The 15,132-nt window shown below is 44.7% G+C and overlaps 1 protein-coding gene across 4 annotated transcripts in view; it reads left to right on the plus strand.

The window, feature by feature from the left end:
* The window catches only part of LOC147900577 (uncharacterized), a 36,422-nt gene extending 32,923 nt beyond the window's left edge, over positions 1 to 3,499 (plus strand). Inside the window, exons 4-7 of one of the 4 annotated variants that reach the window (XM_087376746.1) lie at positions 2,338 to 2,426; positions 2,519 to 2,630; positions 2,763 to 2,869; positions 3,072 to 3,499. In XM_087376746.1, the coding sequence (XP_087232872.1) occupies positions 2,338 to 2,426; positions 2,519 to 2,630; positions 2,763 to 2,869; positions 3,072 to 3,171 (408 nt within the window). In that variant the 3' untranslated portion in view covers positions 3,172 to 3,499. Of the gene's footprint in view, positions 1 to 2,330; positions 2,440 to 2,518; positions 2,631 to 2,762; positions 2,870 to 3,071 lie in introns of those variants that run through there. The other 3 variants (XR_015541292.1, XR_015541291.1, XM_087376747.1) reach the window with 3 other exon arrangements.
* Positions 3,500 to 15,132: the final 11,633 nt, after the last annotated feature.

Consider the following 15,132-nt stretch of genomic DNA (forward strand, 5'->3'; position numbering starts at 1 on the left):
GCTCTTGGTGGGTGCCTCATTGAGGTACAAGGTTTGCTTTCAGAACAAACACACAGGCAGTTTAACAGTCTGGTATGTACTTGATATTTTGCATTTGAGCCTTTATAGCATGCTGTGGAGAAACTTTACTCTTCATTTGTCTCAGGTGATACGAGATTGGAGCAAATTGGCCTTCTTCGAAGGCAGAAGGGGAAGTATTGGTGCTTCTTCAAATCTTGGACGCAGATTGCTAGAAGGTGATGGACAAAGAGTACTGAAGCCAGAAGAGTACCTGCTTGAGAACTCAGCGAGAGTTCATGGTCCAGGTTATTTTGAAATATTCATTGGTTGCAGACCTTGCCAAAGGAAGGACGGGTTGAAACAGACCCTCAGAGCATGGTGCCTGGAAGACTCCAGGTTGTTCACTCATTATGAGGGGGACAACTGGAAGATCATGAGGGCTGGATTGCTCGAGTTCGAAGGCAGGAACGTGACTGAAGGAGGTGGTGCCAGGAGGTGCTACCAGAGATGGACCTGTGTACCAGGATGGTGTGCGGAAGCGGAACCAGACTTGGTGGAGCAGGAGCCACTGGATGGAAAGACAGGAAGAGAAAGTCGTCATCGACGTGTTGGCATTGGGCCTGGATGTGTCGGTGAGAGGGGGTGTTGGAATGGTCACCTCCCCATCTGTAAGCCCCCATATGAGGAGAGCGTGGGGGAGGGAGACCTAGGGCAGTACCCCACAGGAAAAGAGAAAGGGGCTGCCACATGGACAGCATCATGGCTGTCATGTGGGCAGCGCAGAAGGTGCAGGAGCAAATCAGTGGCAATTTGGAGCTCTAGACAGAGGTGAGGAGTGGCTGTCATGTGGGCAGCACAGAAGGTGCAGGAGCAAATTAGTGGCAATTTGGAGCTCCAGACAGAGGTGAGGAGTGGCTGCATGATGGTGACACATGGCGGCTGACCTCAGCAGCAGTACGGATCAGTACGGTGCTGCACACGTGGCTGGAGAGAGCCTGGCAGAGGGCAGAACCAGCAGGACAGAACGGGCAGAGGTGGAGGCTATGGTGGGCCAGTCACCTGGTCATAGATATGCCCAAGAGTAGGGCCAAATGGGGGCTGCCCTTGGGGCCAAGAAGCAGCCCAAAATGGCCCAGCAATAGCCCTTATATAGGGCAGTAAAGTCAGCCCAGGAGGGGCCAGAAAAGTCAGCCAGGGGGGGGCAGGAAGTACCGACCAGGTGGGCCAGATCGAGGGGCCTGGGTCGGTAGGTTTTCTCAGCCCCTTGGGGCCTATAAAAGCAGAGGCTCTTGGCCTCATTCTATATCATCTGGAGCAGCAGATCAGCATCTATAGGGCCTACATCCAGGAGGTGTATAGGAGGCTGAAGAGCTGTAGACAAGCTGAGTTAGGGCTGCACACCTAGGCTGACATCCAGGGCAGCAAGGTGTAGAGATCAAGGCACGGTGACCAAGTCTATAGAAGCTCGACAAGGAGCACGCGGGCTCGAGTCTAGAGATAGCGAGCAGATAGGAGAAGTACCTTGTGGTAAGATCAGAGGACCACACCATTGGTGGGACTCTGGATCTATCTCTTTTTTATTGTGTCCATAGCTTTGGACGGAAATATATTATTTTGGTGGTTTCTCTGTCTGGTTGGTTCATTGTCTATTGATGAGTCTGCACATTTATTCTATGCAGATAAGTTTAAGAAGTTTGTGATTCCATACCCCACATCACACTTTATGAGCTCTTGGGCATTACTATCAGTCTTCGGCTGTGGGTACCCTCTGTTGGGTGATTTCTAACACTTAGGTGTGTTTCAACATGATAGCAGTTTGTATGGTCCTTTTGTTGTGATCACCTTTCTTCTAGATGTACCCTTTCCCGTGCAGCTTGTAATTTTTGGAAAGATTCATAGGTTTCTTCTTCTAAGAGTACCCCTTTTCCCTTCTGGTAGTGGAGTGCATGAAAGTATTGCACACCTCTGTTACCTAGTTTTTCTAGATATCATTGTTTTCTGGGTGTTCGCAGATAGCTTTTTCTTGCCTCCTGGTTGGCTCTGTTTGGTGTGAGTAGAATCAATAACTGGAATCATTTGGCATTACCATCCTAATTCAGGCTTGAGAATGAGATTTCTTGGCTAATAGCTTTTTCTTACCTCTTTGTTGGCTCTGTTTGTTGTCAGTGGAATCAGTATTATTTGTCATGAATTCTAATAGCTTTTTCTTGCCTCCTTGTTGGCTCTGTTTGTTGACAGTGGCATCAGTAATTGGAATCATTTGTCATTGAATTCTAATTCAGGCCTGACAATGAGCTTGTTAACTTTGATTGATGATTGTTGATTCTTAGTATATAGATATTCAAAATTCTGGGCACTCCAAATGAAACCATCTGGCCGGATTTTGCGAAATTGCCTGGTGTCAAGTGCAATTTTGTTAGACAACCGTAAGTATGGGTGGTATGTGACAAATGTATTTGCTCTCATGTGCTCTCATGTGTATTTTGTTGTCTACTGATTGTTGAATTGTTCTTTGCAGCTTCAATAGATTGAGGGAGAAGTTTCCTCCTACAGCATTTGCTGGAAGGCCACCTCTGTCTGAGAAGGGATTTAATTTATTGAACAGGCTTCTATTGTATGACCCCAAAAAGGTATGAGTATATATATCAATAGGTATCATGAAACTTATTTCATGCATGTTGAAAGTGCATGGGGATGAGTTTAGGACTCCATGAGAACACAATTGGTGGCTTCTTAATACCTCCTCATGTGTGTATGTGTAGCGTGTAACTGCTGAAGACGCACTCAAGCATGATTGGTTCAAGGAGGTCCCACTTCCTAAAATGAAGGAGTTAATGCCGACTTTTCCAGCTCGTAGCGAGCATGACAGGTGAGTTGATTATTACAACTGTGTATCACAGTAGCTGTCTCATTGTTATTTGCAGTAAAGCATTACCATTTTTCTTATTTGGACACAGTTTTGTTCTGCAGTGATTGTTTTGGTTTTGTACTTTCTGATGTTTTAGCAAGCAAACGATGGGTATGACGTATATCAGAGTTCATTGATCTGGCATGTGCTGGCTTTGTCTCAGGCGAATGAGAAGGCTTATGAAAAGTCCTGACCCATTGGCCGAGCAGCGAAAAAGGGAGCTACGACAAGCTGAACTAGGTGCAGGGGGTCTGTTTGGTTAATTGCTGATGCTGGCTACTCAGATACTTGGGACATGGTTATATGGCTTGCTTTGACTGACGAATTGATACATAGTGACCTTGAAGTTCTTAGCACTGAAGATGCTTTTCCAAAACCAGCTTTGTAGAAATGGCAACGATTAGAATTTAAATTTTGTAAGAATGCCGGGATGCCTGTTAGTGGCTCAACTTAGGCCTTGAGCTTCACCATTTCTTCACTCAATTGCTTGGTTTACAGTTTTAAACTGAACTCCAGTTGCAGGGTCAAATTTCCTTAAATGCATCTTACAAAGGTCTACGAAAGGTTCCAAATTTAGGGTTTTCCTGCAAATCCAGGGCCAAGATAGACACCAAAAAAGAGAGGAGAGGACAGGTGGCAGCTTGGAGGAGAAGAGCATGCCACGTGTCACAAAGGAGGAGCTTTTGGATGGAGACTTGGAGGAGGGAGGAGGTGGAAAGACAAGAGGTAGGCTTTGCGGAGGAAGTAGAAAGACAAGAGGCAGCTTTAGGGGCAAGGAGGAGATAGAAGGTCAATGGAATGGAGGAGAATGGAAGGTCATCTTGGGGAGGAAGGAGCAGATGGAAGGTTAATGGAATGGAAGGAGGAGATGGAAGGTCTCAGAGCCATGGGTTCAAAATTAGCCAAAATTTAAGAATCAAAGATTTACCTTCAGATGGGGAGTGGTTGAGGATGGTCATGCATCTTTGCCCATGCAAAGCATGGTTTAGTACTCGTTCTACCTATTTCATTCCACCTATATGCTTGAGGATCCCCTCGCTAGTGGCAACAACATGATTGTATCTTGTTCTTTGGTAACGAACCTAGAAGAAGCTTGCATGGCATCGGCACGTTCTTGTGTCTCCATTGCACCTGGATTCAAAAATGAGTGAGAATGGTGGGGAGCATGTTGGGCACGGTTGGTGCCATGTGGCAAGCCCTTCGTGTCACTTCTTGCCTTGTTTCTTCCTTTTTTTAAAACCTCATTTTTTGGAGCTTTGGGAAGGTGACACATTAGAAAGAGAATCTTGAGTTCTAGATAGTACAGATATAGATTACCCACAGACAAAGGAAAAAATACAAGGAGGGTGCTTGTTAGTATATAATGACATTTATTATATACCATATAGATATAGATGGAACGGGATACCACCCTAACAATATCATAAATGATGAGTGTGTAACTATGTATGGAAGAGCTCACTACGCAAGTGTTGGGAAAGAAAGAAAGAAAGCAATCTCCTTATTCTTCAAATTAGGGGAGAATGAATGTCGTTAAATGTCTACTCCTTTAAACAGTATGACAATATGACGTATAGAGAGAGTGTCCTTTTTTAGAAGTCTTCACATCAGCATCTTAGCCAAGGATGTTGACAGTCCAGCTTGCAAATCACAATTTAGTATTCTTATTTTGGATGTTTACATATCCAATGACTAAGATTGTGGGGCCCATTGCCACCATGGGAGAAAGAGCAGGCGGTGGCTGATGCTGCCTACAGAGGGGAGGATAGGAAGAAGAAGGAAGAATGTGGGTGCTGAGAGGGCAGGTTGTGGGTGACTACAATTGGGGGAGGAGGGAGGTGGAGGAGGATGGGGATTGGGATCCATTGGAGGAGGGGGAAGATCCAGTGAGCGGGGGGAGGAGGAGGAGGAGGGGGGGCCGGGGAGCCTCCGAAGAGGAGTTTCCAGATGCCTGTCGCGCGGTGCTGGTGTCAGGATGCTCTGGCCTCTTGTGCACTGGGGGGACTACATCAAAAGAAAGTCTCCTCCTCTGAGGTTTGAGGTGGGGCTGGTGAGCCCCCTCAGGTTGACTCCCCTGAGGCATAGGAGCTGTCTCACTTTGTGTCCTCAATGTCTGGCCCACCACCTGTGATTCTGTCGAGCCCTTTTACAAGGCTTCTTGTGCTTTACCTTAGTCTAGGTCCCCCTGTAGAGCTCCACCCAAGGTGTCTGGAACTCCATCCACTATCCAGATTCTCTCTCGGCTCTCTTAGGATGACTAGTTCTCTGGTCCTAATGAGGGTAAGGCAGATCCCTACTCACCCCCCTCTGGCACTCACATGCTAGATGCTCCACATATTTGCATCGCAAGCACTGGCTTGGAAGTCTACAAATTTTGATGCACTATTTGAACTCATCCCCACAACAATTTCGAGGAATATCTCGCCTAGAAGAGTCTCTTGGTGAGCAACTATCAACCTAAGTTCGGGGATCCATCGATTTCTACCATTTTCTACCATTGACGTAGTCGTCTAGGGTGGAAGCTCCTACGTTGTGCCAAAATCTCTATGAATGGAGTGGAGGAAGGTTTGATACTCCTTTAGGAGACCTGGGAAGCAAAGCGTCACCAGGAAGTGGGGCACATGGTGTGTCAAATCCATATTCTCAACCGTGAAACCGTGATACCAAGGAATGAAGTACATAACGTGTGGACCAAGCGGGACAGGGCTCTGATCTACAAGGGCATGGATGGTGTAGGGGGAGCTCAACTGAAGGAGGAATACCCCTTCCCATAAATTGTAACCTCTTGGATGTGGTCACCCTCTAGTGAAAGGCTCACGTGGATCTAATGACGCACCTGTCTCCTTGTTGATGTGATGCCTACTATCCTACCCACAATAGCACTGTCCTATAGTGACTTGACTGATTTTTGCAACTATTGCTTGTCTTGTGGGGAAAGGCGGACCTTAACAATTTGGGGAGTCCAGGATGCTTCCATGTGAGCTCCTTTGGCCAGACCAAGGGTCACCATCAAGGTACAATCCACAGAAAGGAACCAAGCATAAACTCGATGCTGCTAAGAAGGAGGGTGCAGTGAAAAAGGGAAAAAGAGGAAAGAGAGGGACAAGATCCCTAAAAAAAGCCAACTATGTCATGGATCTCAATCCGGGAAACTCGTTGTCTATGTATCCTATAAGTCGGCATGACACGGTCGATCGCAAAGGTGTGGCCTCCCTCTTTGAGCTAGGCCACCATCCCCCATGTGAAATCCATGCTCATCCTCTGCATGCTAGCAACAATCGTGAGGGTTGCCAACCAAATCTGTTGTGCAGTGAGGCAGCCCCAAAAACAGTGTGGGATGGTCTCCAAAACTCCATCCCCACAACCAGTGCATCTGCCATCAATCTGCATCTACTCCAGCCAGGGGCCGATGGGCAGACCCCCATATGCCAACATCCAAAACAAGTAAGAGATCTTCCGCGGGGGCAAACTCATCTAGAGGTGGGGCCAAAATCGGCCTATGACCTCTCGTGGGACATCATGCTCTAGCCAGTAGCGCTTCTCTATCAAGTTTATAGCATGATCGCCCATTTTAGGCTCTCGTTTCTCACAGGAAAGGATGGTATGATAGCCCACTTAGGCACCCTTTTTAAAGGAGGGTCTCTAAACATATATATATATATATATAATATATTGGAAACATGCATACTCAAATATGTATGTTTTGGACCCTAAAATTCTTGTTTTCAAGTAGCCATGTAATCCTTTAGGTCATACATTATGGGCCTTGTAGTTTTAATGCACTATAATGAAGAGTGTTTGTATAAAAGCAAGTCATGTCCTCAATACTCATTTCAAGTTCCTCCAAGCATGTGTCAAGCACTTCCCATCACTCTCTCCTTGCTCTCTCCCTGCCCATCCCCCAACCTTATTTTTTAACCCCTCTAATGAACCTATGAGAGGAAACCCTGCATGGAAGCTTTCAACTCGAACAAAGAAGTCCATCGAGCATGAAGGAAAAGTGCACACAAGAGAACATGCAATTTTTCTCAAAACTGTAGCACCTCCATCAAGGAAAATCACACCAATAAGCAAATAGTTTGATCCTCCATCAACTAAAACCACACCAATGAAAAATTTGGTGAGGTAGTAATGAGTGTGATTTTCAAGCTCACCTGGAGCACCCATGCATATCATGCAACCCCTTGCTATGTGCCATAAAATCTACCAGTTCTCTTTTCTCCATCGTAACGACACTGGAAGGCTATTGAGCCATGGTGGACATGTAGAAAGGGTGCCGTGATACTAGAGGGTATGGAGTGACTTCCTTCTCACCCTTGCATGTTTCAACAAAGGGGGGGCTTGATGTTTGTTTGGCGCTTCTCTTTCTATTTGGGAGAAGCGTGAAATTGTGGCATCTATGCCTTTTTCCACATGGAGGCACAGTTTCCTCAATAGAGGCCTCCTCCTCCAAGTTGTAGTTCTCTTCTTCTAAGCTTAGGATTCTACCTCCTTGCAAAAGACGGAGTCCAGTAGTTTGTTTTCCAAGCTTCTAGGCTCGAAGTCTCACCCTAAGCAACCTGTGCCTAGGGAGTTTTGGAGGGTCAGCTCGTGAAAGTATCTTGAGATTCCAGATGAGTACCCTCTAGCACTGGAGATGATGATTATGATTCTCTAGCCCCACAAAGGGGGTTCCATTGGAGTGGTGGGCTCTTGCACCCACGCTTTTATAGGGTTTCAACTTTGCCTCCACCAAGGAGGAGAGGTGGACCCCCATGCTTTTCAAATCCATGATGAAAAAATAGATTTTTCACATGATGGTAGAATGGATGGGCTCCCAAGGGCTAGACATTTGGCTTACACATGGGGATTTAGCTCTTCTAGCTTGGCTTTCCCCGAGAGAGGCTAAGGCGTAGGCATGAGCAAGGCGGTAATCCACGTGAGGCTAGAGATACAGCTCACATAGGTCACCCATTGGTCACTTCACTAGTGTGTGGCCAAGCTTGGATTAGAGGTCTTCTTCATGATGCAGTGGGCTTTGAAGGTAGGCATGGCAATAATCATACCTTTGATACGTTGACACACAGATACAGACTACTCCCCCTCCAAACCCCCCCGCAAAGTTGCAGAAGTCCGGCGATATAGTTTTACAAGCTCCTTCACATAAGAGAGCCCTATTTTTCCACTCCTTCTCCTTATGAGTTGGAACGTGCACGGACTTCATGATCGTGCACATAGTCAACCATAGTATCGTATACTTTGACAAGAGTTGCAGAGGATTGTGGTCGGGCGAACAGTAGAATTTCTTTTGGTACTGGAGTAGGGAGAGGCCCACAGGTCCCCTTGCTTTAGGCCGGAGTGGAGGGGTTTGTATTTCAGCCTCTCAAGCAATGGTCCTAGAGGTTTATGACTAGAGCGAGAGCTTATTATAGGATGGGTAGTTTGGATGAGTGCATGTGTGGAGGAGCCGAGGATTGGGATTTTGCACGTGTATGCACCAGCATGCAGGTAGCACCACCCATGTTTTAGAGGTAGTTGACATAGTGCCTCCCATGTCGACTCTTTGATTGTTGGTTTAATTTCAACAACCTTGAGTTTGGCAAGGACAAGTAGGGAGGAGCTTCCTTCTTTGAGATGCCTACAGTAGCAGAGATGAGCATATGAGAGCAATTATCTTTGCGATCAGTGGTGGTAGAGATCCTTAGAGAAAGATAAAGCTCACCACGCTTGCTAGTAGCCTCCATTTCTCTTTTGGACAGAGGAGGCAGGATGGCTTGCTGGAGCACATCGACAGATTCTACATTGGGGTTGGGCAATACGCAAGGGGGATCCACAAACATTCTAGTAGGTAATATGATGTAAGACCATGCCCGTATTGTGCTTCACCTAGAGTAACCCTGCCCTAGGCTCCCCTAGAAAGGGGTTTGCATACCTGACACCTTACTGTAGGAGGAGGAGGAGGTGTAGTAGGCAATAGCTACGATTTGGTGGTGGCCCAAGGATGTACCTAGGGATGCGTAGTGTGGGTGATGGATGAGATCCTTAGAAGTATTGCAAAGCTTCAATCTCAGGCCCTTAGATGGAGACATACCCTACAAGAGAGAGAGAGAGAGAGAGAGAGAGAGAGAGAGAGAGAGAGAGAGAGATTTAGATGGGATCTAGCATCCATCGAGAGACTTAGACAATAGGATCACACCTCCCAGTGGCTTAGAGACTAGTATGAGATAGTGAGGTTGGGTCTTCATACCATGGAGGTCAGACAAGCCAAGTATTCATACCACCCTCTACAAGCCATATGGGCTTAGCTAGGCAATAGGATGACCAGACATTTCTTCCAGGTCACGGGGCCATGCTCAGCCATGGTTGTGCGATGCTCTGGGGCAGATGAATACAAACCAGTAGGAGATTCTCGAGATGACAAGATATTTCTATCGATGGCTTTTCTCCAAGGAGGAGTCCATCGTGACCATTGTAGCTTGTGAGGTGGTGTGGGCACAGATTCTGGTAGTGGTCCAGCCGAGTTTTAGTAGATGGCTAGCAGCCTCATTCATGAACAAGGAGTTGTGGGAGGCCCTCATAGCCGTTCCTCCTTAGAAGTTCCCTAGAGAGGATGGCTTGACTCTAGCCTTCTTTCAATGCTTCTGGGAGATCATTCTCACCCCCGTTTGGCATCCTAGGATATTTTTTATTTAGGATCACTTCCTCAATCCTTGAGTTGGGGTTGGATTTGCTTGATTTTGAAGGGAGTAGATATTCAACAATGGAGACCTATCACCCTATTAAACACCATACAAAATCTTGGCCAAGGCCTTGAATTTGTGGTTAAGGCCTTGGATTTGCAGGCATACCAGTTTTGTTCCAAAGCGCAACCTCCTAAACACCTTCACCTTTTGGGAGGTGGTGTATTGGGCCAAGGAGGAGGCTTAGCTCTATCCTTTGCTTGGACTTTGAGAAGGCCTATGACAGGCTAGGGTGGTAGCTTATGGAGGGCACTATTCAGAGATTGGGTTATTCACAGAGATGGATCCGGGGGTCTCATCTCTTTATGCAAGGAGCTCCAATTAGGTGACCATCTGTGGACATATAGGCAAGGCCTTCTTTCTCTCTCACTCGATAGAATAGGGCTACCCCCTTCCTCTTCCTCTTTATAGCGGAGGCACTGGGTTACTTTCTAGGATCCTAGGCTACAAGCCTCATAGGGATGCAACTCCCATGGCAAGCGGAGGAGCTGTTGGAATCTGAGTTTTTAGATGACACAACCTTGTATGTGGAGGGCTGACCAGTGAGCCTAGAGCAGGCACCCTAGCCATTCATTTTGAGGCCTCTGAGGCAAGGATCAATAGGCCACCTATGCTGTATCGTTAATGAGAACTGGCAACAAACAATTGAATGAACAGGGAATCGACTACTTACTAAATATATTGGCTTCTTTACAGGCAGCACTATGGAGGTCTAAGAGGTCTAGGAGGTCCAAGATTGGGGGGCTTCCTTTGACTTTTAGTGGGTTTCATAGGGAAAAGCAATGGGATACCTTGGCTTCTAGGTGGGGGGTGCGTCAATTTTATGAGCAAAAACCTATGAGCAGGTTTATCCGAGCGTGTTTTTCAACAGATTTAAAAAACTATATTTCCTTAGGAAACATGGTTTTTACACTTTTATTTTCACTAGAACTAGATCCCTTTATCATAAAAATGTATAGAATTGTCACTCATTCAATTTTATATAACATAAATTTTCTTATTCATAAACATCCTTTGTACCCCTGTTATTACCTTTTAAAAAGTGTTGAAAAATAATTCCTTTAAGGAACATCCCTCATAATCACTCTCAATGTAATAATATTATACATATATAATCACTTATTAAACACATTTATATCAATATGGTAAGAGATTTTTAGTGTTTTAATAGCATAAATAACAACAGGTGCTCTCAAAACATCCCTTGTCTTCCTTACTCCAAGTGTAATAATAGAAGGAATACCCAACTCATCATCAAGGCTCTGCTCTGCTGAGCCACTAGATTCACCATCCACATAAGAGTAACCTGCATTCACATCAACCATGGGCATACCACTATTTGCATCGCTTTAAGGAGATTCTCCTGATCTCAATCTGCCTGTCCATGGTGAAGTATGTGACCCACTACTAGAGGACATTACAGGTCCATTAAAATTTTGTGATTGCTGCTGCGAATTCTATGTAGCATTACCATTTTGTACATCTACATCATCAATCACATTTACTAGATTATACCAGCTGCTCATCTCATCAAAAACATCTCTGCTCATTGTAAACTTACGAGTACAAGGGTTATAGCATCTATATCCTTTTTGTTTTGGAGAATAACCAATAAAGATGCACTTCTCAGCTTTTGGATCCAACTTGGATCTCAACTCATTTGGCACATGAACATAGGCAATGCAACCAAAAACTTTCAAATGAGAAATATCTGGTTTCCTACCAGTATAAATCCCCTCTGGCGTCATGCCATGTGTTGCTGCAGTAGGAGTCCTGTTCATTATGTAGAGCATTGTAGCAACTGCTTCAGCCCAATAATAATCTGGCAGGTCTTTTTCGTTGAGCATGGCAAGAGATACCTCTCCAATATGCCTGTTTTTCCTTTCTACAAGTCCATTTTGCTCTGGGGTATGACTCCATGAATATTGCTGCTTTATGCCATGCTCCTGCAGGAACCTTGCAAACTCATTTGAGAGGTACTCTCCCCCTCCATCTGACCTTAGGGATTTTATTTGCAGGCCTATTTCTTTTTCAACCATAGCTTTAAAAGATTTGAAATGCCCAAACACGTCACTTTTCTTTTTCATAAAATACACCCATACTTTTCTCCTATAGTCATCAATAAAAGTGACAAAATAATGACAGCCTTCAATAGATGTAGCTTTAGTAGTCCACACATCATAGTGGATTAATTCCAATGGCCTCTTACACTCTTGAACATGTCTAGGAAATGGTTTCCTTGCCTGTTTTCCAAATTGAAAGGCTTCACATGTGAAGAGAGTTGGAGAGAAGTATGGAGTCTCACTTGCAGCTTTCTCACATACACAATGGGGGAATACACACAAAGGTGGAGGCTGAAAACAATTTTCCTCTTCTTAGTTGTGAAAGCCAAAAGAACTCTCTCTAAGTACAAAAAGGAATAGGTGAACCCTATCTGTGGGTCTCAAACCAAACTCAGCTAACCTAGGTGGCATACTAACTGAGCAACTAACTAGAGTACATAAAGATAGCTGTCATCCAGCTATTATTCATGGGCGGTGTACCAACTGCATCTACAGCTAACAAGTCGGTGACATAAATGCACAACGATCACCTTGGCATATCATGAGCAGAGCTCGATATCTCAACACTACCCCTCGAGCTCAATCCCAATTCCTACACACCAAGCACGTCTATGAACTTGCGTAGCTTCTCTGCACCCAATGCCTTCATGAATATGTTAGCTACCTGATCCTCTGTGCGGACATAAACCAGATCAATAAAACCTACTAGAACCTTCTCCCACACATAGTGATAATGCACCTCAATGTGCTTTGTTCTAGCATGATAGAGTGGGTTATTTGCCAAGTGTATACTGCTCATGTTGTCACAATCAATGACAAGTGGTCCATCTGTAGACTGATGCATATCATAAAGCAGCTTATACAACCAAGCTGCCTCACATGTAGCCATTGCTGCACCCATATACACAGCCTATGTGCTCGACAAGGAAACTATAGGCTATTTCTTGCTGCTCCAAGTGGCTGCAGCACTCCCAAAAGAGAACACATATCCACTGCTAGATCGTCTATTAGAAATACTACCAGCCCAATCAGCATCACTCCCAATTAGCATCAGTGTATCCATGCAACTGTATCTGAACCCTAGTCTCATAAAATATTCCATACTGCAATGTGGACTTCACATACCTCAGTATGCATCTAGCCGCATCCAAATACAGTTTCCTTGGAGCCTGCATAAACTAATTTACCAACCCAATAGCATAGCTTAAATTTGGCTTGGTAATAGTCATATAAATCAAACTGCCTACTATGCGTCTGTACATAGTAGGGTCTTCCAAAGCTCACCTACATTTGCGCTCAACTTCACATTCTACTCCAAAGGAACTGAAATAGGCTTGTAGCCTATCATCCCATATTTGGACAGCATGTCCAATCCAAACTGCCTCTGCAAGAGCCGTATCCCACTTGTGGATCTAATCACCTCAATGGCCAAGAAGTAACGTAGCTCTCCCAAATCCTTCATCTCAAAAAACTTCTTCAATAGCATTTTCACATGAAAGATATCTTCATCACTATCACCTGTGATGATCAAATCATAAAATAAATGACAAGCAACATAATGCCTTTCTCTACTTTTCTCACATAAAGTGAGAAATCTGCCGTAGAAATCTGAAAGCCAATAGTGACAAGATACTGTCCTATCTTGTCAGACCATGCTCTGGGTGCTTGCTTCAAGCCATACAAGGCTTTCTTCAACCTACAAACAAACTCAGGATGAACAGCATGCACATAGCTTGGTGGCTACTCCATCAGGACCTCTTCTTGCAAGTCACCATGCAAGAAGGCATTCTTTACATCCATCTGATGTAAAGACCATCCCTTTGATGTAGCCATAGCAATGACTGCTCTTACGATTGCCATCCTTGCAACTGGACTAAATGTTTCTTCATAATCAATGCCATATGTCTGTGCATACCCCTTGACAACTAATTTGGCCTTGTATCTGCTCATAGAACCATCTGCATTGTGCTTCACCTTATAAACCCACTTGCAGCCAATTGCATTCTTGTCTTTAGGCAAAGGCATCAATTCCCATGTAGCATTTGCTACTCCATCAGGATCTCTTCTTCCAAGTCACCATGCAAGAAGGCATTCTTTACATCCATGTGATGTAAAGACCATCCCTTTGATGTAGCCATAGCAATGACTGCTCTTACGATTGCCATCCTTGCAACCGGACTAAATGTTTCTTCATAATCAATGCCATATGTCTGTGCATACCCCTTGACAACTAATTTTGCCTTGTATCTGCTCATAGAACCATCTGCATTGTGCTTCACCTTATAAACCCACTTGCAGCCAATTGCATTCTTGTCTTTAGGCAAAGGCACCAATTCCCATGTAGCATTTGCTTCCAAGGCATCCATTCTTCATCCATGGCTTTCTCCCATTTTTCTTTTCCCATGGCTTGCTCAAAAGAAGTGGGTTCTGGTTCATGTATCACTTTGACCATATAGGCATAGTGAATGGCTATAAATCCATCATATTTCATCCTATCCACAACATAATTAACTCTAGTAGACCTGTGCAAAATAGGCTCACTACCAGGTGCTCTCAAAACATCCCTTGTCTTCCTTACTCTAGGTGTAACAATAGAAGGAATACCCAACTCATCATCAAGGCTCTTCTCTACTAAGCCACTGGATTCACCATCCACATAAGAGTAACCTGCATTCACATCAACCATGGGCTGATCTACTTTCTCTTTTCCCTTTCGTGATACTTGCATACCACTATCTGCATTGCTTTGAGGAGATTCTCCTGATCTCAATCTTCTATCCATGGCGAAGTATGTGACCCACTGCTAGAGGACACTACAGGTCCACTAAAAATTTGTGATTGCTGCTGCGAATTCTGTGTAGCATTACCATTTTGTGCATCTACATCATCAATCACATTTACTGGTACATACCAGCTACTCATCTCATCAAAAACATCTTTGCTCATTGTAAACTTACGAGTAAAAGGGTTATAGCATCTATATCCTTTCTGCTGCAGAGAATAACCAATAAAGATGCACTTCTCAGCTTTTGGATCCAACTTGGATCTCAACTCATCTGGCACATGAACATAGGCAATGCAACCAAAAACTTTCAAATGAGAAATATCTGGTTTCCTACCAGTATACCTCTCCTCTGGCGTCATGCCATGTATTGCTATAGTGGGAGTCCTGTTCATTATGTAGACTTCTGTAGCAACTGCTTGAGCCCAATAATAATCTGGTAGGTCTTTTTTGTTGAGCATGGTAGGAGATACCTCTCCAATATGCCTGTTTTTCCTTTGTGCAAGTCCATTTTGCTGTGGGGTATGACTGCATGAATATTGCTGCTTTATGCCATGCTCCTGCAGGAACCTTGCAAACTCATTTGAGAGGTACTCTCCCCCTCCATTTGACCTTAGGCATTTTATTTACAGGCCTGTTTCTTTCTCAACCATAGATTTA

This window comes from Dipteris shenzhenensis, chromosome 7, assembly GCF_047967505.1.
Source record: "Dipteris shenzhenensis isolate YYH24624 ecotype China chromosome 7, Dip_SZ_1.0, whole genome shotgun sequence".
NCBI lineage: Eukaryota > Viridiplantae > Streptophyta > Polypodiopsida > Gleicheniales > Dipteridaceae > Dipteris > Dipteris shenzhenensis.